The sequence below is a fragment of the Filicampus tigris genome, chromosome 4 (genome assembly GCF_054856515.1).
Source record: "Filicampus tigris isolate MCC_2025a chromosome 4, RoL_Ftig_1.0, whole genome shotgun sequence".
In the NCBI taxonomy this organism is placed as follows: domain Eukaryota; kingdom Metazoa; phylum Chordata; class Actinopteri; order Syngnathiformes; family Syngnathidae; genus Filicampus; species Filicampus tigris.
Window position 1 is genome coordinate 27,592,493 of NC_141220.1, and position 24,245 is coordinate 27,616,737.

At 41.5% G+C, this 24,245-nt stretch overlaps 3 protein-coding genes across 4 annotated transcripts; 1 reads left to right on the forward strand and 2 right to left on the reverse strand.

Moving 5' to 3' along the window:
• Positions 1-780: 780 nt before the first annotated feature.
• crabp1a (cellular retinoic acid binding protein 1a) lies at positions 781-11,393 on the reverse strand. The gene is made up of 4 exons (XM_086029663.1): positions 11,226-11,393; positions 7,234-7,412; positions 2,484-2,597; positions 781-1,052 (listed from the first exon to the last, which is right to left on the reverse strand). Exons 1-4 carry the CDS (start codon positions 11,293-11,295, stop codon positions 1,002-1,004), a joined length of 414 nt encoding a protein of 137 aa, XP_085885789.1. The 5' UTR covers positions 11,296-11,393; the 3' UTR covers positions 781-1,001.
• A 1,041-nt stretch (positions 11,394-12,434) lies between these two features.
• skic8 (SKI8 subunit of superkiller complex) lies at positions 12,435-18,974 on the forward strand. Of its 2 annotated transcripts, none has more exons than XM_086028070.1 (11): positions 12,435-12,599; positions 12,835-12,886; positions 12,969-12,996; positions 13,460-13,565; positions 14,396-14,568; positions 14,815-14,963; positions 15,043-15,136; positions 15,863-15,956; positions 16,079-16,171; positions 17,227-17,305; positions 17,417-18,974. In XM_086028070.1, exons 2-11 carry the CDS (start codon positions 12,875-12,877, stop codon positions 17,504-17,506), a joined length of 918 nt encoding a protein of 305 aa, XP_085884196.1. In that variant the 5' UTR covers positions 12,435-12,599; positions 12,835-12,874; the 3' UTR covers positions 17,507-18,974. The 2 variants fall into 2 exon arrangements, with proteins under 2 accessions (XP_085884196.1, XP_085884197.1); XM_086028071.1 differs by having other exon boundaries at positions 12,502-12,599; positions 12,974-12,996.
• On the reverse strand, positions 18,056-23,687 carry slc25a44a (solute carrier family 25 member 44a). Its single transcript, XM_086028069.1, has 4 exons — positions 23,362-23,687; positions 21,405-22,123; positions 20,796-20,923; positions 18,056-20,069 (listed from the first exon to the last, which is right to left on the reverse strand). The coding sequence occupies exons 2-4, from the start codon at positions 22,036-22,038 to the stop codon at positions 19,878-19,880; spliced, it is 954 nt and encodes a 317-aa protein (XP_085884195.1). The 5' UTR covers positions 22,039-22,123; positions 23,362-23,687; the 3' UTR covers positions 18,056-19,877.
• Between the last annotated feature and the right edge of the window lie 558 nt (positions 23,688-24,245).

Below are 24,245 nucleotides of genomic sequence, written 5' to 3' on the forward strand. Positions count from 1 at the left end.
TCCCAAGCGTCGGCCAAAGCTCTGAAAAGAAAAAGTTGGCAGCAAGAGAGACACATTTGCTCTTGGGCTTTTGACGGCGTGCCCCTTTCTTCGGGCTGTTCGCTTAACTTTTGTGGGGTGCACCTGCGGGTGGGGCGACGTTTTCCCCCCAAAAGAATAATTTATTTAGTACAGCAGGCAGGCAGGCTTCTAAAGGCGGCTGGGAACTATTTGTCAAGAAGCTTACTTGGTGGTCCAACCTGTGTGAGAAAAGAACCCATGGCAGTGTTTCTCAAACCATCGCAGGTGAAGGAAACAAGAAAAATTGGTTGACAAAAATGCAAGGGACTAAAGTATTATTTTCAGACAAAAAGTAACTTTACAGGATAAATTGGCTTTAAAAGAAAGAAAGGAAAATCACTTTCTTGGGGGGGATTGAGCTTTTGCATTTTTACCGCCAAAAAAATAATTTTATTTTAATAGAATAATGAAATGGTCTCCCAAAAATACGACTTCATCCTCTCAGATTACAACTTTTTCTTCTAAATATAATAATAACATACATTTAATTGAAGAAATGCCACTCTTTGACCAGGGAAAAAAAAAAACCAGACTATTCTCATAAGATTCATTTTATCCCTTTCAATATCAATATAATTTCTTTTCTGGAAAACATACACTATTTGTTCTCGAAGAATATTACTTTTTTCTTTTTTAAATTCTTATGATGGTGTCACACTTTTTGAAATGTTAACATTGTTAGCTTTGATGCTAAACCGAATTGGCGGCAAAAAGTCTCTGACATTTTTTGTTTCTTTTCAATCAAAGTTTTATTGTTTCTTGTGGATTAACATCAGTGCGATAACGGGAGAGAGAAAGAGAGCGAGAGAGAGAGAGAGAGAGAGAGAGAGAGAGAAAGGGCGTTACTAGTGTGTGTGTGGAAGCTACATGTGTAGAATTCTGCCAAACTTAGCATGTTAGCATTTAAACTGGTCCCGTATGAGTCGTCTCGGCTGCTGCATTCATTCCCGCATGTAAATGCGAGTGCACAACACGTCATCGGCCCCGAAAACCTGTGAAAAATATGGAAACACATCAAATTTAATTTTTTAAGAAAAAAAACTGCCTGGTGTGACGCCGGTACAAATCTCTTGATGTCTTTTCCCATTAGGAGGCTTTGACTGTACACCAATCAGAAGCATTATGCAAATTGTATGGAAATGTGGCCCACTTAGTGTGTTCACACAATCAGCTCGTTGTGTTTGTAATGCTTTCTAAGCCGTAGCCCCATTTTTGTCTTTTTTAGCAGCTGTTTTTTGGGAACACATACATTTTTAGTTATGAGGAACATAAATGTTTTTTCCCCACATTCAAAAACACATAAAGTACTGCTTTATGCACATAACCTTAAAAAGAAATATTTGTGTTTCTTATTTCAGCCTTATTGTAAAATGATGTCTTAGTTATAGGCAGATATAAGCACTTTATTCTCCAAAAATGGTTATAAGACTTTTTTATTTGTTCCCCCCCCCACACACAAAAGTTTTCCTGTAAAATGTTTTTTTCTTCAAAACATTCCTACTTTCTCAAAATTAAAAGTGTAATTCTCTTCATAGTTTTTTTTATACTTGTTAGATTAGCGCTTAATTTGTGATTCTTTTTGTCTCATTTAATTACAACTTTTATCGCACCAATTTTTTTATTTAACTTTTTTCCTCATAGGTTTAGGATTATTCTGCTAAAATTAAGATTTTTGTTTCACTTTTACCCTTACCCTTTTTTCTCGTAATGTAGTACAAATTTACAATATATGAAAGTGCAGTATTTTCCTAAAATTCCTTCTTTGGATTTCCTTCTTTCCTTTTTGTTGTAATATTTTGACTTCATTCTTGTAAAATTGTATCATTTTTGTTACAAATGTTTGGTCCAAAACATAAGAAGAAATTTATTTATATATATATATATATATATACACAGTGTATATATATACACACAACCGTTTTTAAAATGTTTGTTCATGTGATTGCCAAAAACAGAGTTTGGTAGCAAAGGTAACCTTCAGTGCTCATCCGATTTGGCAGAGGTGAGGAGAGCTGGAATAATCGATGTCCGTCAGAGCGAAATTATTGGACTTCCCTGGGGTAGGTTGTGTGGCACATTTTTGCTTTTATCACTTTGTCACGTACTTCCTGTTCCCGAATAGCTCCCTGCCTTAAAAGTTCCATCTCCAAGCATCCGAAGAAACAACAAATCTGAGGGTAGGAGCAACATTCGAAAATCTTGGAATCGTCTCTCAGACTGTCTTCCATGTGTATATATAGTGCGATGCTTGAAATAATAATTTCAGAACTCTTTGAGTGCGGATTTCATTGTCGGCTCAAGTCACAACAAAAGATTCACTTGATGGGTGGGCTGAAACTCCTTATAGCCAGCCAACTATTTGCACACAAGCATGTCCCTTTAAAAGGGTTACATCGAGTGCATATTCATTGCCGTTAACTCACCAACGTCAGCTCATCGCCGTTGAGTTCTCGGGTCCAAAAGGTTTTTGGTCCGTCCCCGTCCACCAGAGTTTGCTGACAGCTGATCTTGGTCTCTGACTCCCAGGTGGCGAGACTCTGCAGGGCAAAGGGGGAAGACAGTCGTCACGATGTCGACACACAAGAATATCTAAAAACAGATCACTCGCTATAGACCTTTTTCTAAAACGGTGACGAAAGCCGCTTTTCAATCGCTAAAAATGTCTGTGGTTGGCCTTTTCCGGCAAGAGTCGAGTGCATTTGCTTATGTGCAGTTTGCTTTTTGGGATGAGAGCAAAATCCTCCAGCTTCTCATTTCCTGCGCGCTTATGTTGGATTTATTCGAACATTTGCCTGAAAGCCTATTGTAATACTTTCTCACACGGCCTCCCACAGTTTGTTTTTGTTGCGTTGCATACAGCAGTCTTAAAAATGATGGGTGAAGTTCTCTTAAGCTTTAAAAAAAATAAATAAACACGGTGATGGCTACCAAGCAACTCTCAAGGCACTTTTCATTGTTTTCAGTGGAGAAATGATTCACGCCGGCAAAACTATCTCCCTATCACACAGACCGATTAAAAATAAAAATAAAAAAAGTGCTTCAAAATGACAAATTGTTATAGTTTATACGGGTGTTTGTGGGCTCGAACTCTTAATAACAAATTACTGTACCTCTTAGGACAAGGCTAACACAAAGTAGTGCCACAGGGAAGAATTTTAGGTTCCCTGTGCTTTAGCTGTGCAAGAAATCAGTGGCGAAATGATTTTAGCCCTTACAACGATGACTGCAACTTGATCAGGGACAGACTGTCGCTTTTTTTCTGTTAGTGGCCAACATCCATTTTCTCTCGCGTTTAGGGTCGCATGGAGATGGAGCCTATCCCAGCTGACTTTGGGCAAAAGCCACTCAAAGTCACTCGTCAAGGCGCATATAGAGACAGACAACCATTCACAGTCACTGAGTGGGAACCGAATGCACAATACAGGTGGGTGAACCGTTTGACCACGAGTGACCATCTTAAGACAATATTTATGAATTCATCGTTTGGATCATACTGTTGTTGAAGCTACTACCGAGTTAACAATTTAATGCTATAGAAAAAAAAAAAAATCCTTTCATGGAGGACCTGTGATATGCAGAGTATCACAAGGAAGAATTTTGGGTCCCCTTGCGCTTCAACATTTTATGCTGGAAATCCATAAATACAAGGTGGCCTTGAATGATAAAACTTCTTCTGCATTATAAATGTTATGTTGTATCACACTCTCTTTTTTGTTTTTGTTTTTGTTTTTCATTTTTTACACAGAGATCCTGTGAAAATAATGCATCAAATCCAGTATTTATTTGACTGTGCCATTCACACAGAACCCAGCAAAGGTGAGATATTGCCGCTACTGATGTATAAAATAGTTGTCAGACAGTGGCAACTGCTTCAAACACAACAGGGTAGGAGCAGCGAGGGTTTTTTTTTTTTTTTTTTTTTCATTCATCCATGTTATTAATTCCCTATAGAACTGGCTATTGCTTTCACCTCCTGGAAGTGAGAAGGGCTCACGCAGATTAAATGAGACTTTTGAACCTTGCAGTGTTGTTCGGGCGAAGGATCACCGCGTTAATCCCATTGAGCTCGACTACTGAGGCCTGCCAAATACTGGCAGCTGAGGGACCACCAAAAACCACAACAACAAAACAATCAATATCACGTGACGTGGACAAACATTTCAGGGCGGACACACTCCACTTTGTACAAGATGTAGTAGTGTACTTGTGGGATTTTTTTTTTTTTTTTGTCTGTTTGTGAGGTTTACATTTTTTCTTGGGTCAAGGAGACTTAAAACGTGATAGAACATGAAAGGACCTAATTGCACCTCAAAAGTCTGATTCATTGTTGCTTAGGATGAAGCTTGAAGATGTGCAAAATCATAATCATGTGACGTGCGCTAATATACTCTTTATAATGCGGGCAAAATTATTTGTACACAATTCATAGTCGTTCCACATATAAGATGTGAAAAATGAAGAAAATTCATTTTCGACGAGGAGGATTCCATCCTTCTTTTTTTTTTTTTTAATAGAAAATCAATGGATCTAAAACTCTTCCCTGAGGAACTCAAATCAAAACTGTGAAGATTTTTGGAGCATCTGTCACAACTTCCGTAGTAGTCCGCCGCCCCTTGGGGCGCTTAAGGGGTTTGCTGCCTCACACCAAACTCACACAGTTTTGGACCTTGGGAAAGGAACTTACCAAAAACTGTTGAAAGCATTCAATTGTTCAACATGTCAACAAGAATAAGAATTACGTAAATGGTTTACTTGTAATCCGAAGTATCAAATTTGATTAGAAATCGCTTGACGTTTTGAGACAAATTCAAATGTTGGCCCCTGCATAGAATTCCGTAAAGGAGCAAAAAATGATCCCGCCTGACTCCCAGGGGAATGCCGAGCGGTTCGGTCTCTGCCAAATTCAATTATCTTTTTTGCGATGTCAAGCAAAATGCGTCTCGCTCGCTCCTCCGGTGTATCCAAACAAGCCAAAGCAGCATACTTGTCTTGTTGATTCGGTAAGTGTAGCGCGCAGCGGAACAAAAAGCAAAACATGACGAATGAGCGATGACACTTCGCTCCTCTGATCTGCCAGAGACGGCACGCAGCTTGGGATGGCGGGCCCAGTACCCAGCATGCCGCGGGGCGCTGCGGAAAGGGCACCACGCTGTCTCCGAAATAGGTCATATCAGCCCTCCCTGCCCCAAAACACAGCACTGTGAACAACTGTGAAATGAACTCTTATGTACTGTATGGCCGCGAACAATTGTAAGCAACAGTTGCAGTGCCCCACCAAGATCAACAGATGGCGCTATATCCGCTTGCCTCTTTATCCTTACGATGTTTTTGTTTATAGTGTCAGGTGTGAGCACCATTTACCGCACACAGTAGAGGCAAATTAGTCTCGGTCCATATGTTTCACTTCAACAATACTTCCTTGGCACCAATTATGACTTGCCCATTTGTCCCATAACAGGTTAGTAACTCTCGCTGTGTTGCCTCTTAAAATGTGAGATGCATTTTGCTCATTGGTGAAGGGGAGACACAAAATAAAAAATAAAAAAAAGAAAAAAAAAGAATTCAGTTCAAGAGCTCATCACAATCCGCCCTCGGGGCCTGCAGATAAATTCCCATCCATTTCAAGGATCACGACGCCCCTTGATCCATGCACACGGACGTGAGGGTGATACCAATGGATGAGGCTTCCAGTTGCTATCCATCCCTCAAAAGCAGTTAGTGGTCTTAAGTCTCGAACGCAGAGGTCCGCAACTTTGCATTCCACGGATGTCAGATTCCTGATCCTGTGATGCGTGGGCGGCGGGGGGCGGGGGGGTGCCCTCTTGAAATATCGTTGTTGTTATTAGCCATGTGGAAGGCGTTGCTATGCTCCAAAACTCACAATATCGCACCCGCCGGATTAAAAAAATGAATCATTAAAGTAGCCCTCTTGTCGGGAACGAGGCGACCACCAAAAACGAAAAGACAAAGTCCGGCAAGTTGGTTTAACGTGGCCATTTCCGAGGGTGCTCCGGAGAGGAACTTGGCCAGCAGCTTTTCTGATTGCTACCAAATTTGAACATGTATTTGACACACAGAAAAGTGCCAGGAATTTGAGTTTTCACTTGTATAGCCCTTTTCTATCTACAAGGTAACTCAAAGCACCTCATCACTGTCTCCTCATCCACGTACTGATGACGCATACGTTGACATGGGCACAAGGGATGGGAATTGAACCTGCAACCTCCGGGCTGGGAGAGGACACCTCTACCACTTGAGACATGCCGCCCCCAAATTTTCATCACTGTGTGGCAATGTTTGACACACCAAATGCTAATAACCACAATGTTAGTGTTTGAGCAAATGTCTTTAGTCCTAATTCGAATTTGAACACTAATCCCTTAATTCTAAGAGCCCTAACCCAATCCCTGACACTTCATCCCTAACCCAAAGGCAAATCCAGTCATCAACCATAATTCCTTAACGCTAACCCTTAACCCCAACATCAACTGCAAACCCAATGCCCAACCACAACCCAAAACACCTTACCCTAACCTCAAGACTAGCTACAACCATAACACGCTAACACCCTAAATAACCCTAACTCAGTTTAACCCTAACTCCTTATTCCAAATCCTAACCTGCTGGCACCCTATCCTGATCTCTGTTCCACACATTCAGTAAATAGTGCACAGTCTTGTACCCTAACTTTAAAATCAACCGCAAACACTAATCCCCTAACCCCAAACCTAAACCCAATATTCAGATCCAGCACTAATCCCCGAGCACTACCTTTAATCCTCCAACCCTAAACCTAACCGTAAACCCAATCCCCAGCCACAACCCTAACCCAACCCAAACCTAACCCTAACCTGCTGCCTCACTAACACCCAAACCTAGCTGTGAAAACTCATAGTCTAAGCAAACATCATGTAGCCTAAACCCAACCCAAAACCTAAACCCCAACGCTAACCTCATAACCCCGACCTTAACCTCATCCCAAACCCAGCACTAGCCCTGCAGATTTTTAGGCACCCCTGCTCTCATAATTGTATAAAATACAATAACTATGCTCCAGACGCACTACTTTTTTTTTTTTCACAGCATCACTTCCCAACTTGCGAGGTACAAGGGAATAATAACACTCTCAGTCCCGTCAACGTCACTCTCAATCCCGCCAAAACCGCCCGTCACCTTGCACTTCCTCCCGTCCACCGTCTCCTCGTCAAACTCCTCGCCGATGTGGAAGTTGATCTCGGTGGTGCGCACGCTAGTGGACGTCTTGATGTAGAACTGCTCGCCGTCCTGCCGGATCTCCACGTGGGGGTTGGATGCGGCCGCCACCGCCACCTTCCTCAGCATGGCGTTCACGCCTGAGGGCACGATGGGACGGAGGGGGAGAAAAGTGCTCTGTGAGTCAAGGTGGAACCTGGCGACGAGTGGCGGTCTAAGGACTTTTGTCTATGTTATAAGGATTGTGAGCTGGGCATTTTACTCAATTTTGCTGGTCGGTCAGCAGCCAGGGTAATCCGTAATTTGTCAATCCGTCATTTTTCGTGACGAACTGGATTGTAATCGTCTGTCAGTCAGTTCGTCGGAAGTCCGTTGCTCCGTCAGTCGCTCGCCCAAAAACCATCAGAAAAACGGGCGTACACATGGACACGGTCAGGGACGATTTACACTGATAGATGAAACCCAGCTCCCGTCGTTCGTCAGTCCGTCATTTTTAAAAGATCTCCCGTCAATCGTCAGCAAAACGGGCGTCCGTCAGCGACCCGTCCGTCTGTGCGACGGAATGCCCGCCTCCGGAGGTCACTTTGAGAATTTGTGGGTTATGGTGCACCTGAGGACTTTGTTATGCTTTTCCGAGGTCAGCGTGAGTCCGGGATCGCTTTCGTGAAACTCGGATCATGAAAAACAGATGTGGAAGGACGGTGAGCAACAACAGATAAATAGAGGGAGGGATGAGATTTTCTCATGGCGACAGCACCCATGCAAACGGGCTCGTTCTACTCGACGGCGTTCACACTCCACACCCTGCCAGAAACACAATGTGTTTTCATAGCGTTAAATATGGATGAGCCTGTTCCGTCGCTCATCAGCGTGTCCTCGCTCATGAGAAAATGTGAACAGGATTCGTGTTTGGAGGATTTAAGCATATCGTCGCTGCCATGTGAAAAATACATATCTCCGTTTTTTTTTTCCATTTTCTTATTTTTACATGAATCATGTTTCCGCGCTACAGACATTGCATTAAAGTGAAAATGAAAAGTTTTTAAAATTGAAGATAAGTGTTTTTCACATGACAGCGACGATATGTCCTTTGCAAGCCCACAACTTGAAACAAAGCATTCTGATAAATATTTCGTTTCTACCGTGATTGGTTGTTACCTGAGCCCTGCGCATTTGTGATGTCATTTTCAGTTGTGACAAAATGGCCGCCCCCATTGATGGCTAAAAATGGGTGGATTTTGTTGCTTAAAGCGGAAGTCAACCCAAGCATATTTTTTTCAAGAATATGTTCCAAGCAATCCCACTCGTTGAAACATAGCGTTCTGATTAATTTTGCGTTTGTGGAATATAAGTTAAGTTGCAAAATGCAATTGTTTTTAGCCATCTCTGGGGGCGGCCATTTTACCTTCTGTTGACTGAAAATGACATCACAACTGCTTACAAGGACCAATCACAGCTGACCTGTTCTCTGAATCTGAGCCGTGATTGGTCGTTGTGAGCAGCTGTGATGTCATTTTCAGTCGACAGAAGACAAAATGGCCGCCCCCAGGGATGGCTAAAAACGAGTGGACTAACACTTATTCCACAAACACAATATTTATCAGAATGCCCTGTTTCAACTAGTGGGCTTGCATAAAACATATTCTTGGAAAAAATATGTTTAAAGCGGCATTCTGATAAATATTGCGTTTCAACTAGTGGGCCTGCTGGGAACATATTCTTGAAAAGAATGTGTTTGGGTTGATGTCCCCTGAAAAAGCATTTGTGTCATGAGGTGACAACATGTGTGTTTAGGATTTGTGCGAAAAAAATGTTTGTGATTATACGAGGATTATGAGTGGATGCCAAAATGATGAGGCAGCCTTGGAGCCTTTTCTGCCAGATGCGGAAGAAGGTCTAAAATATCCAAAATGGCTGCCTGCAGCACTCTTCTGAGAAGCTCTCGCCTGGTTATTGTGCTGAGGGACACGCCACCTAATGTTCTGAGATGAATCCACTTAACCGGACCACCCTGTCGTCATAGCAACAGGTGTGTGGCGCTCCTTCCCAGCAAAGAGACCTCAATCATCAACCGACAACTGCTGGAGCGCATCACTCTTCGGCTTGTTGCTAAAAAGGGGTTGCGAGAGTGGGGGGCTTGGGGGGGGGGGGTTCACTAAAGCGGATTCCAGTGCAGAGGGAGCCGCCACTTTCCATCAGTATCTGCCTAATGATGTGGCCACTGGGAGGTTGCCCAGGGTGCAGTCCGGTACAGGGACAAAAGTTGAGTAAAAGTAATCACGGGCTGTAGGCTACTTGGACTGGTACTTGTCTAAGTAAATATTGGTAAAAATTACCGGTACTGATTCATTTCCTGATTCATTTCCTGTGTGAATAAAAAGTGGAAAAAAGTACAGTCTTTGAAATTTGCTCAAGTAGTGAAGTATTTTTTTTTTCTTCCTGTAAATGATACAAAATGCTTGTTTTGGTAAATTCAATCCAGAACAGCGATTTTTGACTCGGTGATACATGGATGCTCTAACTTTTGAAATTCTTTGTTAGGAGTTGCGTAAGATTTTTTTAAGTTGACGCTAGTGTGACGATGGTTACAACTCACCGTTATTTTAATAAAAGATGAATTGGATAAAAAAAAAAAAAAAAGTTTGAATTTCCACCCCTCAATTACAAAAAATAGACATTATTTCCAAATGACAGTGCAGAAAACACACAAACAAATATTTATGATTTTGTTCATAACTTGTCAGAAAACAGGCAAACATTTTGATCATTATTTTCCCCAAAAAAGGAAATGTTTGCAGATGTTTTATTTTGTTTCAACACAATGATAATCGGTCACAATGATAATTGTTCTGCTTTCACGGGGGGCTCAAGAAATCGGAGAATATTTACTGTTGAGAGGCTGAAATTCTGAGGATTTGGACAATTTTAAATTAAAGGTCTCATTCATTAACCCATTAACGACAATAATTAGCGGTTGATTTGAAAATCGATAATTTCTCGATTAATTGCTACACCACAAGTCAGACGTGTACGACGACTCAACTGTTGCATTCTTCCTTTGAAACGCTTTTCAAGGCCTTTACCGCAGCCTCTTTCAGTTCTTGTTTGTTTCCTCCTTCAGTCTCCTCTTTAGGAGATAAAAGACATACTCTATTGGGTTCAGGTCCGGCGGTTGACTTGGCCAGTGTAAGGCCATCCACCTTTTTTTCCCCTTGTTGTGTCGGCAGCATGTTTCATAATCATCCATTCCGATACTTCTGCTCACTTGAAAAGCGGGCGGCTTTAAAGGAAAAAGGTCCTCAGTTGTTTAACACATCGAGATGAAACATGAAATAAAAAGCTGGACTTGTCTTCGGGGACACCACAAAAACCAAGGAATTGACCTTGCCGTTCCGATACTTTTGGAGGGGACTGCATATGAACAAATGGCTGGTGTCCGGCTTCCTAACATTTTGGTTCACCCCATACCCCGAGTAACCCCCCGCCCAGCCCACCCCGTCCCTTCGCCACCATCATTCCCCCTCGGCACTGCAACACAAACACAATTGAATGACCCACTTAATGCGTCCCAAAGCACAGGCGGCACTGGCGTGCGTCACTTAAGACTATGAAAGGGTGAAGACGACACACACATTGAAGTGGCCTACTTAAAAGGCTTCAACCTGAACAATATTGTGCTTTAACAATGACACGCTTGTGTACCAGGCTGGAATTCGCCGTCTGGCGTTTTTACATCCATCAGCATCCTCATCCTCGTCATCCCGCACGTCCTTTCCCAGGGAGCCGCTCCGAACAATGCCATGTTGTTGGGAAGTCCGGCGCGCATTCTCAAAAGAACAACAGTTTGCGGCTTTGTGTGTGTGTGTGTGTGTGTGTGTTTGGCGTGATGGATGTGAGGCTCGCGCAGCGGTGTCGCGATGGAGGAGAAGCAGCAGGAAGGTATATATACTCACCCAAAGCTTTGAGAAGTTCGTCGAAATTCTCGCTCCTCTTCATCTTCCAGGTGCCGGCAAAGTTGGCCATGTCTGCTGACTGAGGCGGAGCGAATGCCACGGAGAACCTGTTCCGCTAACGCCGCCTTCCTCTCTCTCTCCTCCTCTGTCACTCTTTCGCGCACTCCTCTTCCTCCTCCTCCTCCTCCTCCTCCTCCTCCTCCTCCTCTGCAGAGGCTCGCCGACACCATAATGTTCCATCTGGAGGAAGCTTCATTTAAATCGCGAAAGATCATTGAGGCCGATCACTCATTTTCACTCATGAGAGGGAAGATTGACGCCAACTCGATCGGATTATTGAAATTGGACATGCTAAGAAACTGTAAAGTTTGCATGTCCATGTTGTAGCGTATTCAAAAGAAAAACTCAAAGTGGTTTTACCGATTTCCCTTTTCATCTGGGGAGCTTTGAGCAGTAAATAGTGACTGGAACTTGTTGAGTGGTTATCATGCGACAAGTTTAATAAAGCGACATCAGATGCTTTTCTCGAACCACAGGAGGCCCCGAAAACAAGCTGAATGATGGATAAGCAAAGATATAGTTTTCTTAAATGACATACTTTATGAAAAAATACAAAAATATAAACAGTAATACTGAAAGAAAACAGCATACGGTCATTCCAAACAATCAACACTTCTGTTCTGTATGGAATCATTAATGAACAGCAGTGACACAATGTTTCATGTCAACGTTTTAGTAATGTTATGCCACAAAAAGAACACTTATGGTGAAATATTGTCCCCCTCTTAAAATTATGGCCAGAGATATATTTTGGATTTATTGATTTTTTTTTTCCCCCCACTTAATTAAACATCTCCTCATGATGGTGGCCACCTCTGATAATCAGTATTTGGTTCAATTTTTCGTGTTTTCTGAAAAACAGAACAAAAATACTCAAGCCATTACTGTATTTCGGGAAGGTGATGATATATTATCTTTGCTGTATATTCCAAACACAAGTACACAGACATAAAAAAAATACCCTTTTTTTAAATCAAATAATAAAATCAGTTCTTTGACATTCACTAGTCTTTTTCCCGTTGTTTTTTTTATCTGTACTTTTACATAAGTGAAACAAGGATGAATAATACTTTGTCCAACTCTGCTATGAGCCAACCAAAATGCCTCCCGTGAACGTTGTGCAAACATTCCTCTATACTGCTGATAGGGGCACTAGTGAGCAATTAGACTTACTCGCCCTGCGCCAAAAAACACGAAGATGAAGAAGCGGAAGTGGAAATTACGCCTAGCGTAATGTTGTCATCATGGCGCCTCGCATGTAAATCAACTTTAGCTCCTTCGGAATTATTCAAGTCGTTTGTGGGGGTTTGTAAGGTACGTGGACGCTCATTACTCTCCACATTTTAAATCGAATATTAGACATAGATTTCCTGATTGTGAAGACGCCGTAGACGATGCCTTGAAGCAACAAACTGGCTTATATAGTTTTGGAGTTAGCATTAGCATCAAGATAGCATTAAGCTGAGATTCTCATTTATACACCTTTACCGATATAATTAGACATTCTAAAACGCAATGATACGTATTCACTGTGGTTGTTTGTGTTTAGGGTGCTGTGGTTAAGCTGGCCGTACCACTGCGAAACAAAAATGAGCACTCAAGTAAGCAACAGTTTCACCCAACATTTTTGCAATAAAAAAAAAACACATCCTAATAACGAAAATTTGCATCTTTTCATTTTAGTACAGCATCCTTTTTAAACAGGAGCACGGTGAGTACCTACCATGCACACATCTCAATAGTGCATAAATATTCAAACATTCATTAGAAGTTTCTGTATTAGGTATTCTCCTTTTAGTCAACCATTTAACACACGAAAAAATATTTGGGTAGCTTAATACATTTTTTTACACGGGACCCTAAATAGCTGGATTAATTCAAAATCAAAGAAATGTATTCTCCATCAGGCATGCACAGACAGATTAGTGCCAGTTCCTCCGAAGGTTTATGATTGCCTTAAATTGCCACACAATGGTGGTAAAGCTCTCCTTTACTATTAGACCTGGCTAAACCAAATAAAACTCCTCCCCTCTCGTCACCATTGTTCATGAGCACAAAATGAAGGCAGACTACTGTTTGAGAGCTTTTGTGTTGGTTCTCCTTACCTAATGTTGCGATTGGTGATAATTTAATATTCCTCCAGTTAACTCTAACGATATATTTTTTCCCTTCAGCACACGATGATGCAATCTGGACTGCAGCATGGGGCAAAAGTGAGGCGGACGGTTCAGAAACAATCATCACCGGCTCCCTTGACGATATGGTCAAAGTGTGGAAATGGTAAGTGTGTTTGTGTGTGTGCGCACGCAACACATTTTGGTCTTTACCAATGACGTGCTTTATTTTTAATAGTAATAAATAAAACATGTCCAATATGTATTTTCTTGAGCTTGATGCTTTTGTAAAATTGCCAATGGCAATTACTTGTGTGTTCGGGCAGAGGCCTTTGCAGTGGAGCGCCCAAATACGTTTTGTTCACAATAGTTTTAAGAAATCATGTAAAATTGTATTCATTGTTCCAGGCTGAAACTGCTGCTATTATGAACCCTTTATAAACTTTACAGGGGATTATTTTCACTAACCTTTTAACATTCTCAGCTGTCATACGTTCGTCACTGTGTAAAATTAAATGAAGATTGGGTCACACTTTGAGGGCATCTGATAGGGAAGTTGTTTATGGAGCGATACTGTCATCTAGTGGCGTTCTGGTATTTCTGGAATAACTAAATGTCTGTGGCTATGCGGATTGACATTTATTAATTGTATTGGTCATAGCCGATATATTTTGCATTTTTTTTACAAAACACAAAATATCCAAAGCAAAAGAAAAAATCAACAAACAAGGATTCACACTCACATTCACACCTCTGGACAATTTAGGGTCTTCAGTGAACCTAACATGCATAATTTGTGAATATGGAAGTTCCTTGGAGAAAACCCACACAAGCATAGGGATTCGAACTCTAAATCGCAGAACTGTGAGTCAGCCATTTCAACCATTAGACCACAATGCTATCTAGAGACGGACAATCAACTTACGTATAAAGCAGACTCAATGATTTCGCCTGACAAAAAGATCACACGAGCTAACGATCAGGTTACCCACGCAGGTCGGACGAGAAGCTGGAGCTTCAGTGGACGCTGGAGGGCCACCAGCTGGGCGTCGTCTCCGTGGACATAAGCCACAACGCCGCCATCGCTGCCTCCAGCTCGCTCGACGCGCATATCCGCCTATGGGACCTGGACTCCGGCAAACAGATGAAGTCTATAGACGCCGGACCCGGTGAGATCATGCCTTGCCGTATAGTTACCGAGTTATGCAAGTATCGGAGACACATTTCACCTACAGGAAGTTAATGATGAATAGTTATTGCATTTGTCCACAGAAACTATGTATAGAAAATGAGTGGACCTAGAGTACTTCTGTGAGGAACACCACTCACTTGTGCGTGTCCGCTTCACTGCTGAATTAATTGCAAGTACTATCATTTAAACATGCGCTTCCCAATGTGTTATGCTTCCTCTTTAGTTGACGCCTGGACGGTGGCCTTCTCACCTGACTCCAAGCACATCGCCACAGGAAGCCACCTTGGCAAGGTCAACATCTTCGGTGTGGAAAGCGGCAAGAAGGAATATTCTCTGGATACCCGAGGGAAATTCATCCTGAGCATCGCTTACGTAAGCAGCGCCCAGGAATGCAACATTACGTGTTTTAATTTGAAGTGTTGTATTTCTCATTCATAATGTTACTCCTCAGAGCCCCGATGGTAAATATTTGGCTAGCGGGGCGATTGACGGCATCATCAATATCTTTGACATCGCCACTGGAAAGCTCCTCCACACGCTGGAAGGTGGGTTCAGTTCGGCTCAAGGTTGAATTCCCTTTGCACTGGCCCTTTTGTAAGGCTAACAAACTTCGGACACATTTTTATAAAAACAAACACACATGTTAATTCTCCTTCCAGTCAGCAAAGAAAGGGAACGATGATGATAAAGACATATTTTTAAGTGCAGTGAGGCTTGTAATGTTCTATAATATTTTGGGGCGTATTCTGAGGTTCTTAAACTTTTAACAAAGTATAACCTTCATGACCAACATTAAAATACAGTAGTGTAGTAGCTATAAGTGTTAATCAAAAATAAGACCAAGTTTTAATTATGAAAATGTGTAGTCACTGTCCTGTTCACCCCCCCCAACTTAAAAAAAAAAAAAAAAGTACATTAATGGGCTTTCCACGTTAGATATCCCATCAACATAATTGTTTTTTTTTTGAATGACAAAATTTGACATGCTTGTCGATATTTAATATTAATGTACTGTAATATTATGCACACTTTGAAGATTTACTCTGCGGTTATAAATGTTGAAAAATGAAAAAAAAAAAACTTAAACAATAACTCCGTTAAAAGAAAGTGTTTGCAAATAAAAGATCATTTAAAAAATGTACGCGAATCAATCTTTGAAAGTGAACTTTTTTTTTTTAAAGATTAAATGCAAATGTATTGAACTTAAGTTGACTGAACTGTACTTACTTGAAGATCAAGTGGCAAACTGCTTTTCCTTGCTCGTCCACTAGGGCACGCTATGCCCATTCGCTCGCTCACCTTCTCACCTGACTCCCAACTGCTTGTCACGGCATCCGATGACGGCTACATCAAGATTTATGACGTGTGAGTCTTTTTTTTCCACACTCATACCCACGCACCCCGGCAGGTTCATGTTGATTCTCCGGAAAGTGCATGAAAAAAAAAAAAAAAAAAAAAGATGTGAATTTCTTGTGTTGTTTTTGCAGGCAACACGCCAACCTGGCGGGCACGCTGAGCGGCCACGGATCCTGGGTGCTCAACGTGGCCTTCTCCCCAGATAACACACACTTTGTCTCCAGGTAAAGTTTCATCTCAAGCAGGGTCAAGTAAACCTCTGCCGAGCTTTTGAAACACATTGAAGTAGAAACAGGCATAAGAATATGATCATAAAGTTTTGGAGAAAGGCATTATTGTTAAAACAAAAATCCAATCTGCATAGTTTCAACAGGAAGAAAAAAATGCAGGTTGAGCAATTAAATGCTAAAAGGAAGCTGCGAATAAAAACACAACACAGCAGCCTGTTGTGTAGCGACACAAATACATACAGTACATAATAATGCATTGTAAAATTATAGGAGCGATTAAATAGGAATAAAGTCAACACTATAGAAAGTAAAGAATTCAATTCTTGAAATGTGAATTGGTGTTGAATCAAGTTAAATACATAAAGCATTCATTTAAAATTTATGAATACATAATTTAACTTGTCTGATTTAATTTGACTAATCATATATGGATTATATTCATTTAGGTTCAAAAACCCTTTGTACCCTTGCTCTATGCTTTTAACTTTTTTTTTTTGAATGATTCTTTTCCACGTAAAAGTTTGTATTTATTTTTGTGATCTTTATTTTTAGGTAAAATATGTGTAAAAAAAAAAATAATGGAAATGAATGTATCAAGCGTCTACTGTCACCAAATTTGAATGAAAAACATCCTCGAAAAAAATGTGTTAATTGGGTCTACAACTTTTTACATTACCTCAAATATGATCGTTTTTACTCAAATCAATGTTTCAAAACAATGTTTTTTGTTTTTTTTTAATGCTAGATTAATAAATGGTTAATCCAGTGTAAAATGCCCAGTTTGAACATTTAATTCAGTGATTCTTAAGTGTACCACTAGAGGGAGCCACTAGCTATGGCACACCTTCGACCCTCGTGAGGATAAGCCGTTTCGAATAAACGGATGGGTGCATTTGTTGATGAAATCATACTTCAACCGGCAAGGTTGAACTCATAACCCCCATTTTGAAGCTAAAGCTAACTGACGCTAACATTAACGGACCACGCGACGCTCTGTGACCCCCGGTTCACTTTCCCATCCCGCAACTCTTCCTGTGCCACCTCTTCAGTTCCTCGGACAAGAGCGTGAAAGTTTGGGACGCCAGTTCCAGAACGTGCATCAACACCTTCTTCGACCACCAAGACCAGGTAAGACCTGCAAATCACCGTTACTATTGCGTTGATTTCTTTCCAATACGCATTTCCTATTAAAATACTGTACAAAGTAGTGATTCGGTTGCGTGATTGCACCTTCCTCAGGTGTGGAGCGTCAAGTACAACAGCAACGGCTCCAAGATTATTTCGGCCGGTGACGACCGCGCCATCCATATTTACGACTGCCCCATGTGATGCGACACATCCGCAACGGGTGGCGGGAGAGACTCGTTTTGTGTGAATGATTTTGTGCTGGCTCGTGACAGTACAATAAAGTCTTGTTTTTTTTTTTTTAATTAAATCTGTCTGGTTGCAGTTAGTTTTCAATAACCACTTAATGCAAGTAAAAATGATAAACTACCGGTAGGTCAAAGTCAAATTAATTCAGTCATATGTTAAAACCAAATTAGAGTAGGCTGGACCTAAGTAAGGCACTTTGAGTAATTGGTATACAGTATATTTTTTATGTTTTCAGAGTAAATTCGTGAAAAATGTATTTTTTGTGATGCCACCACGGATAAAATGGAAATGACTGAAGCAGTGAAGTTTCTACCTGCTCAGTACAAGTACAGCAATACAATTGCAAATGCATGAATTTTACAAACCATATGCAGATGTAAATACACTTGGACGTGTCCAACAGGTGTTTTTTTTAACCGTTGAGTAGTTTTCCTTCAGTTTTATTACCCTTAGCAAACCCCGCCTTGATGTAGACCAAATTCGGTATTATTAATTTTCCATTGATTCATTTTTTTTCTTTTTTTTTTAATGAATGCCAGTGACCCATAAGTATCCATTGTTTCATGAAAACATTCAAGAAAACAGACACAAAACACAGCTTTTACCGTTTTAAGAGTCCCTCAATGCTCTTTATCATCAAGTGCGGTTTTATTCCGGAACTGTAATTCCAGTCGGTTCACGACCCCTGGGTCAGCCTTTTTGACATGTGCTGGTGTGCATCTGCATTGAAGTCTTTTTTTTTTCTATTTTAATGGAGCTTTGTTTGTGCGGTCAAATCACACACAACATGTGACGGTCGTTTAAAAAAAAAAAAAAATCCACAAAGGACAGCACATCTGCCTTACAAATGAGGTTCTGGATTTAACTGTCCCCCGAGCTTCAATGGGTTTCCTCCTGACAACGCTACATCGTCCATAGATGTGAGCTGCCCTGTCGCTGGCTGGCGACCAGTCCAGGGTGGCCTCTCGCCCAATGTCAGTGCTACAGAAAACAAATGTTCCCAGAGGTTGCTGCATGTAACAGCTAAACTGCTGGGTTTTTGCTTCAGAGTTGTCCTGAAACATTCACCAGTGAGCAACGTTTCACTTAAATCCAAAGCAACAAAAACCCAGACATTTGAAGTTGCCTCGTATTTTCACCTGGATATCTGCGCACTTGGAAGGCACCATTTTCGGCAAGCCAAATCGACATACTAGGCTCCACGTGAGGGTTGTGCCTCGAAACAAAATGGTGTACATTCCTCCACATAATATCACTTGAGTATAATACAGCAGAACCTCCAAAGACGCCATTCAATTTGGAGCCATGACTGATTATTCAATAAAATGGTGTTTTATTTTGCCTTTTGAAATTTGCGCTGCCGCCACAGGAGTTGACAGAACAGTAATGCGGGAGGAGAAAAAAAAAAAAAAAAAAAAAATAACAGCAACCGAACAGGAACTGTTCAAAAGTGTCTGTACAAATAACTAAAAACAGTAAAAATGTGTTAACCTAGCTGATGCTAATGTAAGTAGCTTGTAGCTGGAGGCTTAAAGGCTGACTAACAGAAAAAAATAAAATAAAAAATAAACAGTCATCTCTTCACTTGTCGGCGTCTCAACCAAACGAGTGTTTTTACTTTTAAATGTTCTTAAATGTAGCAATACCTCTAAAATGCCACATGGTGAGAGCTGTGCGGCAAATGCCTCCCTGTTCCCGTTTGTCTGCACTCTTCAAATGGTGAGTAGTTACCTTCTTTTTAACCTTGTACGACCGTTACAAAATTGTTACAGTAATTTACCAACATGCCCTGACTGATAGAAAAGTAGCATTTGCTGTCAAGGATTGTTCAAGTGATGCATCTCCACTGAGAGACCAGCTTTGAATGTTGGGGGAGGAGCCAAGTTTAGCCTGGGCTGTAGTGGAAAGTGCATTTTTTCCCCAAATCCTATCATCTGTAAGCCATGCATTTTGATAACTAATGTAAGATGAGTTTGACACGGTACAGCATATTTACTTTTACATTTTTTTTTTAATTACTGTATGTACGTAAAATATGGCCTGAATAGTGAATTGATTCACTCGGCAGTATTTCGAATGCTGAGAGAATTGGCTTGGAAGTCAGGCAGCATCACCGAAACGGATTTCGTTCCACTTTGGAGGTCCCGCCGTACAAGCAAATGTCATGTCCGATTATAAATCACAGTCTCATTTAACTTTGTCTTCATTTTGACAGGGTGTTTTCTTTTTCGGGCAGTATTATTGCGGAGACCAAAAATGACCGACTGTTGATCTCCCGCCATGAGGTAAAATGCGGCGTTTGGCTTTTTTGTCCTCCTCATCTAGTCTACCAGTGTCTGGAATGGACCAGGTCGTCTCGCAGGCTGAGCCTCTTGAGGGTTTCGTAGCCCACCACGATGAGCACCGACGTGGGGGTGGAGGAGATGATGCGGGCCGACAGGCCCTTGGTCACGGCGCCGAGGCCCTCCTCCGCCAGCAGCTGCTTGAAGGTCTCCACCACCGACGAGCGGCCCTCCACCTGCACCGCCACAGCAGTGGACCACTTCATTGCAGATAAGAAACTTTTGGATCCGCCGGCAGTCGGAAAATGTGTGCCGTCGTTTTCGCTGACCTATCCGGTATCGCGACACACTGCAGCTACCGGAGTATTTTGTAGTACTTGCTGAGAAGAGTGAAAAAGCAGCAAACGGGTACCGCACAGTTGGGAAAATAATAGTTTTTTTTTTATTTTTTGTACTAACCAGTCTTAACACTGGTGAATTTCTTTTTACACTTGACAGTTGAAAATGTTACCTAAAGCATTACCTGTAAATATACGACGAAATATTTACAGGTAATGTTAATATGCTGGAAGAGTAAAGTAGTAGTTTTATTTTTTGGGGAGAAAAAAAAGGAGCGAAACAATAAAATATTTGGAAAATAAATACAGATTTTTCTAGATGTGAAGAATAGTATTTTAAGATTTAAAAAAAAAAAGTTTTACAATGTAGTGCAACATTAGCCTTTTTTTTTTTATCTAGGAGAATAAAGTTGTATTTTTTAGATAAGTTGTAATACTATGAGAATACAGTTCTATTTCCTGCATTGAAAGTAACACTACGATTTTTTTTTTTTTTTAAATTAAGATAAAAAGTGGTACACGATTAAATTCATATTTTTCAAAGATAATGTATACCGGCATTGTTACAAGAATCTTTTTAAATTTTTTTTAGACAGGTTATGTTAAAAATGAAAATGCTCGTACCTGCACCCTGGCCCGGACCACGTCCATGGGGTTGGTGATGGTGGAAGCGGTGGCGGCGGCCATGGGCCCAGCCAGCGCCTGCAGAATGAGGTGGGGGCACTCGCTAGGCGCCATCAGAGACAGCTGCTCTATGGATGCCAAAAATATATATATATTAATATATGTCTCTGTTTATTCGGTGCACAGGAGGAGTCAGGACGCACTTAATACATACGGGGGGGTGTTCCTCAGATAAAAAGTTGTAATATTACAAGAATTGATTTTTTTTAAGAAAGCTGTAATAAGAACAGCGTTCTAAATTCTGAATAATAAGGCAATAAAGTAATTTGTTTACAAGTGCAATATTGCACGACTAAGGTGAAATTTTTCAAGTAATATGACAAAAAGGTTGGAATGATTACTGACTAAAATTGTTACATTTACAAAAACAGTCAGATTTCTCCTCATATAAAAAGTAGTTATATTCTGAGAGTTTTTTTTTAGATTAAAAACTGATATTACATGTTTTGATAAGTATTACTAAAATAAAATCAGAAATTAACACAAATAATGTTTTGTTTTTTTTGTAGCCTGTGCTTAGTGTGGCCCGATCCTGAACTCTGAATTTACCTGCGTAAAAGTGATAAAAAGGCCACCAGAGCGCACTGTTTGGGATGTAGGTGAGCAGGGACGCCACGTAGCCCCTGTAGAAGCCCCTGAAACCGTCGGCGGCGAAGATCTGCACGGAAATGTCCCGCGTCTGGCCAAAGGTCAGCCGGCGCTTGGTGGCCGCCAGCATCAACTTGGGCTTGGCCTTGAAGCGGCCGCTGTGCTCGCCCTGGCCTTGCATCATGAGGTGCTGCGACACCACGTCGATGGGCACCGTGATGGTCTGCGCCACCAGCGACGCCGCCCCGCCCGCCACCACCGACTTGAGCGTGTTGCTGGACGAGTGGCGCGACACCTGCCTGCGCGCCAGCTCGTAGGTGGTGATGTACGCCTGGCCCGACACCAGCGTGAAGGTGTTGATCAGGAAGCCGCGGTACAGGCCCCGCACGCCCTCCGCCCGCAGGATCTTGCAGAAGGCGTCCACCGTGCCCGAGTAGAGCGCCTTGCCCTTCTGCACCTGCAGCCGCGTGCGGATGAGGCTGGCCGGGTACACGGTGGCGCGCGTGCTCAGCGTCATGAGCACGCCCAGAGAGTAGAACTTCCTCTTGTCCAGGTCCTCCCATTCGATGATCTGGATGGCGCCTTTCTGCTGCATGCTGGTCCAGGGTGGGGGTGGGGTCGGGTATGCGTCGCTAAAGCCTCACGTCGGACGTCGTCCGCCCTCCAGGTGCCATCGCAGACTAGGAAAAAAAAAAATCAGAGACAAAAGTATAACATCGTTTTTCTTGTGAAAGAGGAACTGTGCGATGATAAACACAGGACCACAAACTCAACTTATTGTGACATACTGTAGGGAAGGATCTGTCCGCTCAGTAAAATACAACAGATTTCAAATTGACCGTCAGGTTTCTTCAAAAGGGAAAGTAGTTTGTCTTTGGCACAGGGTTTTTTTTTTGTTTTTTTTTAAACACATCAGATGCAAATCCACCCAATTAGTTCATTCAATGGAATAATCAGTCGGATAATCTGTTCTAAAAAGATTAGCTGGTGACAGCCCTAGTTTTGATCCTATGGTCATTATGAAGCAGCATTCACCAAGCGTTGGATTGTTCGCCCACTTATGGGGAAGGTGAGCTGTGATTCGTGATGTCATTTTGATGGCATGGAGATACTTTAAGAATAAAACTTCTGTCTCGTTTTTGAGGAACACTTCAGTCTACGACGCTACTGAATTTTAATGTTGTCGTAATGGTGATACTTGGAGAGCCAAGTATATATACTTTTTTTAGGCTATTCTTGGTGGGAAGAGTTTAACAGCCACTGATTTTGAGCATTTATATGCAAGAAAATAAAAGATATTCAACATGCCAAAACATGTCCAGTCTTTTCTTTTTGTCTCTTAATTTTTTGTGTCTACAGTTGCATATCAGTTCGATTACAATAAATGCTCAATGTAATTTTTCTAAATGCAATTATGCAGGCAAAGTCCTCTCTCCTGATGAATGCCGCACACCTAATAACTGCCCGCTACCTTCTGTGGTTGAGTAAACATTATGCCCTTGGCACCATGAGGAAATACAGTATCTTATTTCCCTGAAATCCACGTGACCAATATATTCTTATTTCTCATTGTAATGACTTAAATATAAATTCTCAACAATTATTATGCATTATTGTGCTATAATAAACGTGTGTTGAGTGACAATTCTGTTTGTCCCGCCTACAAAAGAAAAGGGAAGTGCACCTTCAAAAAAGGACACATTGCTTCAATCCTTGTTTAACCTTCAAACCGATCGATCCAGAATTAGAAAATAAGCATCAGGCCATTTTTTCTTCCACTGCTCCAGTTGGAGGGGAGGCACGTGTCTATGTCACTAGCGCCCCCACCACCCATGTTAGCATAGCTCGCTGCTAACGACGACAACAAACCCGATTTAATTGCAACGCAATTCAAATGAAGCATCTCGTTTGGACGAACCTGTTTCGAGGCCCACTGGCTCGGATCGTCCCTGCCGCTCGTCTCACTCTTTCATTCGGCCTCCTGCAAGACGACACGCTGGGTCATGGCTTCCGTCCATGACGGCTACCAAACCGAAGGGGAAAGGTCGTCTCGACGGCTTCTTATCCTTATCGTTGTTCCGTGTGGAAAAACAAAACAAAACACGATAACAACATTGACGAGTTGACTCAATCGCGAGGGTGACCCTCGAAGTGATTATTTTCGATTTTTTTTTAACTTTGTTGACGGCTTGTTCGATTTGTCGCTCGAGATGCGTTCAAGTGCACCGCACCCGTCGCAAATGTCAATAGCTGTAGGTCACATTACTTATTAAATGTTCCAGCCAGGCGAAGAAAGGAGTTTGTTCGAATACGGCTGGATTAGGATAGTCTCCTAGTGCAAAATAAACAAAATCATGTAAAAACACGTTTTATTACGGTTACTGCAAGGCTGCTTTGTCTAAATTCGAACATACACAAGAAAGGATGCATAGAAATCGGAGGGTCCATGAATTTACCACAAATTCCTTTCAAGTTTATATGTACTGTACGGTATTAAAATACTTTATTCTTTTTGTTGTTGTTTTTTCATGTTTTTCTCTCATGTTTAGCAAAAACATGTTATTAAGACACTTGGGTGTAAATTGTGTTCATGTGGGGGGATGCCTAATAGGACTCCGAGTTAAGAGAAATCATCAAGGAAATTTTCGAAGCTGAGTTTAAATGATTTATTTACTAAATATAATGTATTTTTCATTTATCTATGCCAGCTACGTACAGTGTCACACAACAGATTATTATCTTTGTGTTCATCTAAACCGGCCCAGATTTCACCCTGATTACGTATATTTGTGAGTTTTTGGG

Coding starts and splice junctions, on each gene's coding strand:
- crabp1a (XM_086029663.1), bottom strand. CDS start 11,295: ATGGCCAACTTTGCCGGCACCTGGAAGATGAAGAGGAGCGAGAATTTC. Junction 2,598..7,233: donor TGGACGGGAGGAAGTGCAAG/GTGACGGGCGGT, acceptor TTTGCCCTGCAG/AGTCTCGCCACCTGGGAGTC. Junction 1,053..2,483: donor ACGGCGATGAGCTGACGTTG/GTGAGTTAACGG, acceptor TATTTTTCACAG/GTTTTCGGGGCCGATGACGT.
- skic8 (XM_086028070.1), top strand. Junction 12,997..13,459: donor CCTTTTTAAACAGGAGCACG/GTGAGTACCTAC, acceptor TTTTCCCTTCAG/CACACGATGATGCAATCTGG. Junction 16,172..17,226: donor AACACACACTTTGTCTCCAG/GTAAAGTTTCAT, acceptor CCACCTCTTCAG/TTCCTCGGACAAGAGCGTGA.
- slc25a44a (XM_086028069.1), bottom strand. CDS start 22,038: ATGCAGCAGAAAGGCGCCATCCAGATCATCGAATGGGAGGACCTGGAC. Junction 20,924..21,404: donor TTTTTATCACTTTTACGCAG/GTAAATTCAGAG, acceptor TGGCATCCATAG/AGCAGCTGTCTCTGATGGCG. Junction 20,070..20,795: donor TGGTCCGGGCCAGGGTGCAG/GTACGAGCATTT, acceptor GTGGCGGTGCAG/GTGGAGGGCCGCTCGTCGGT.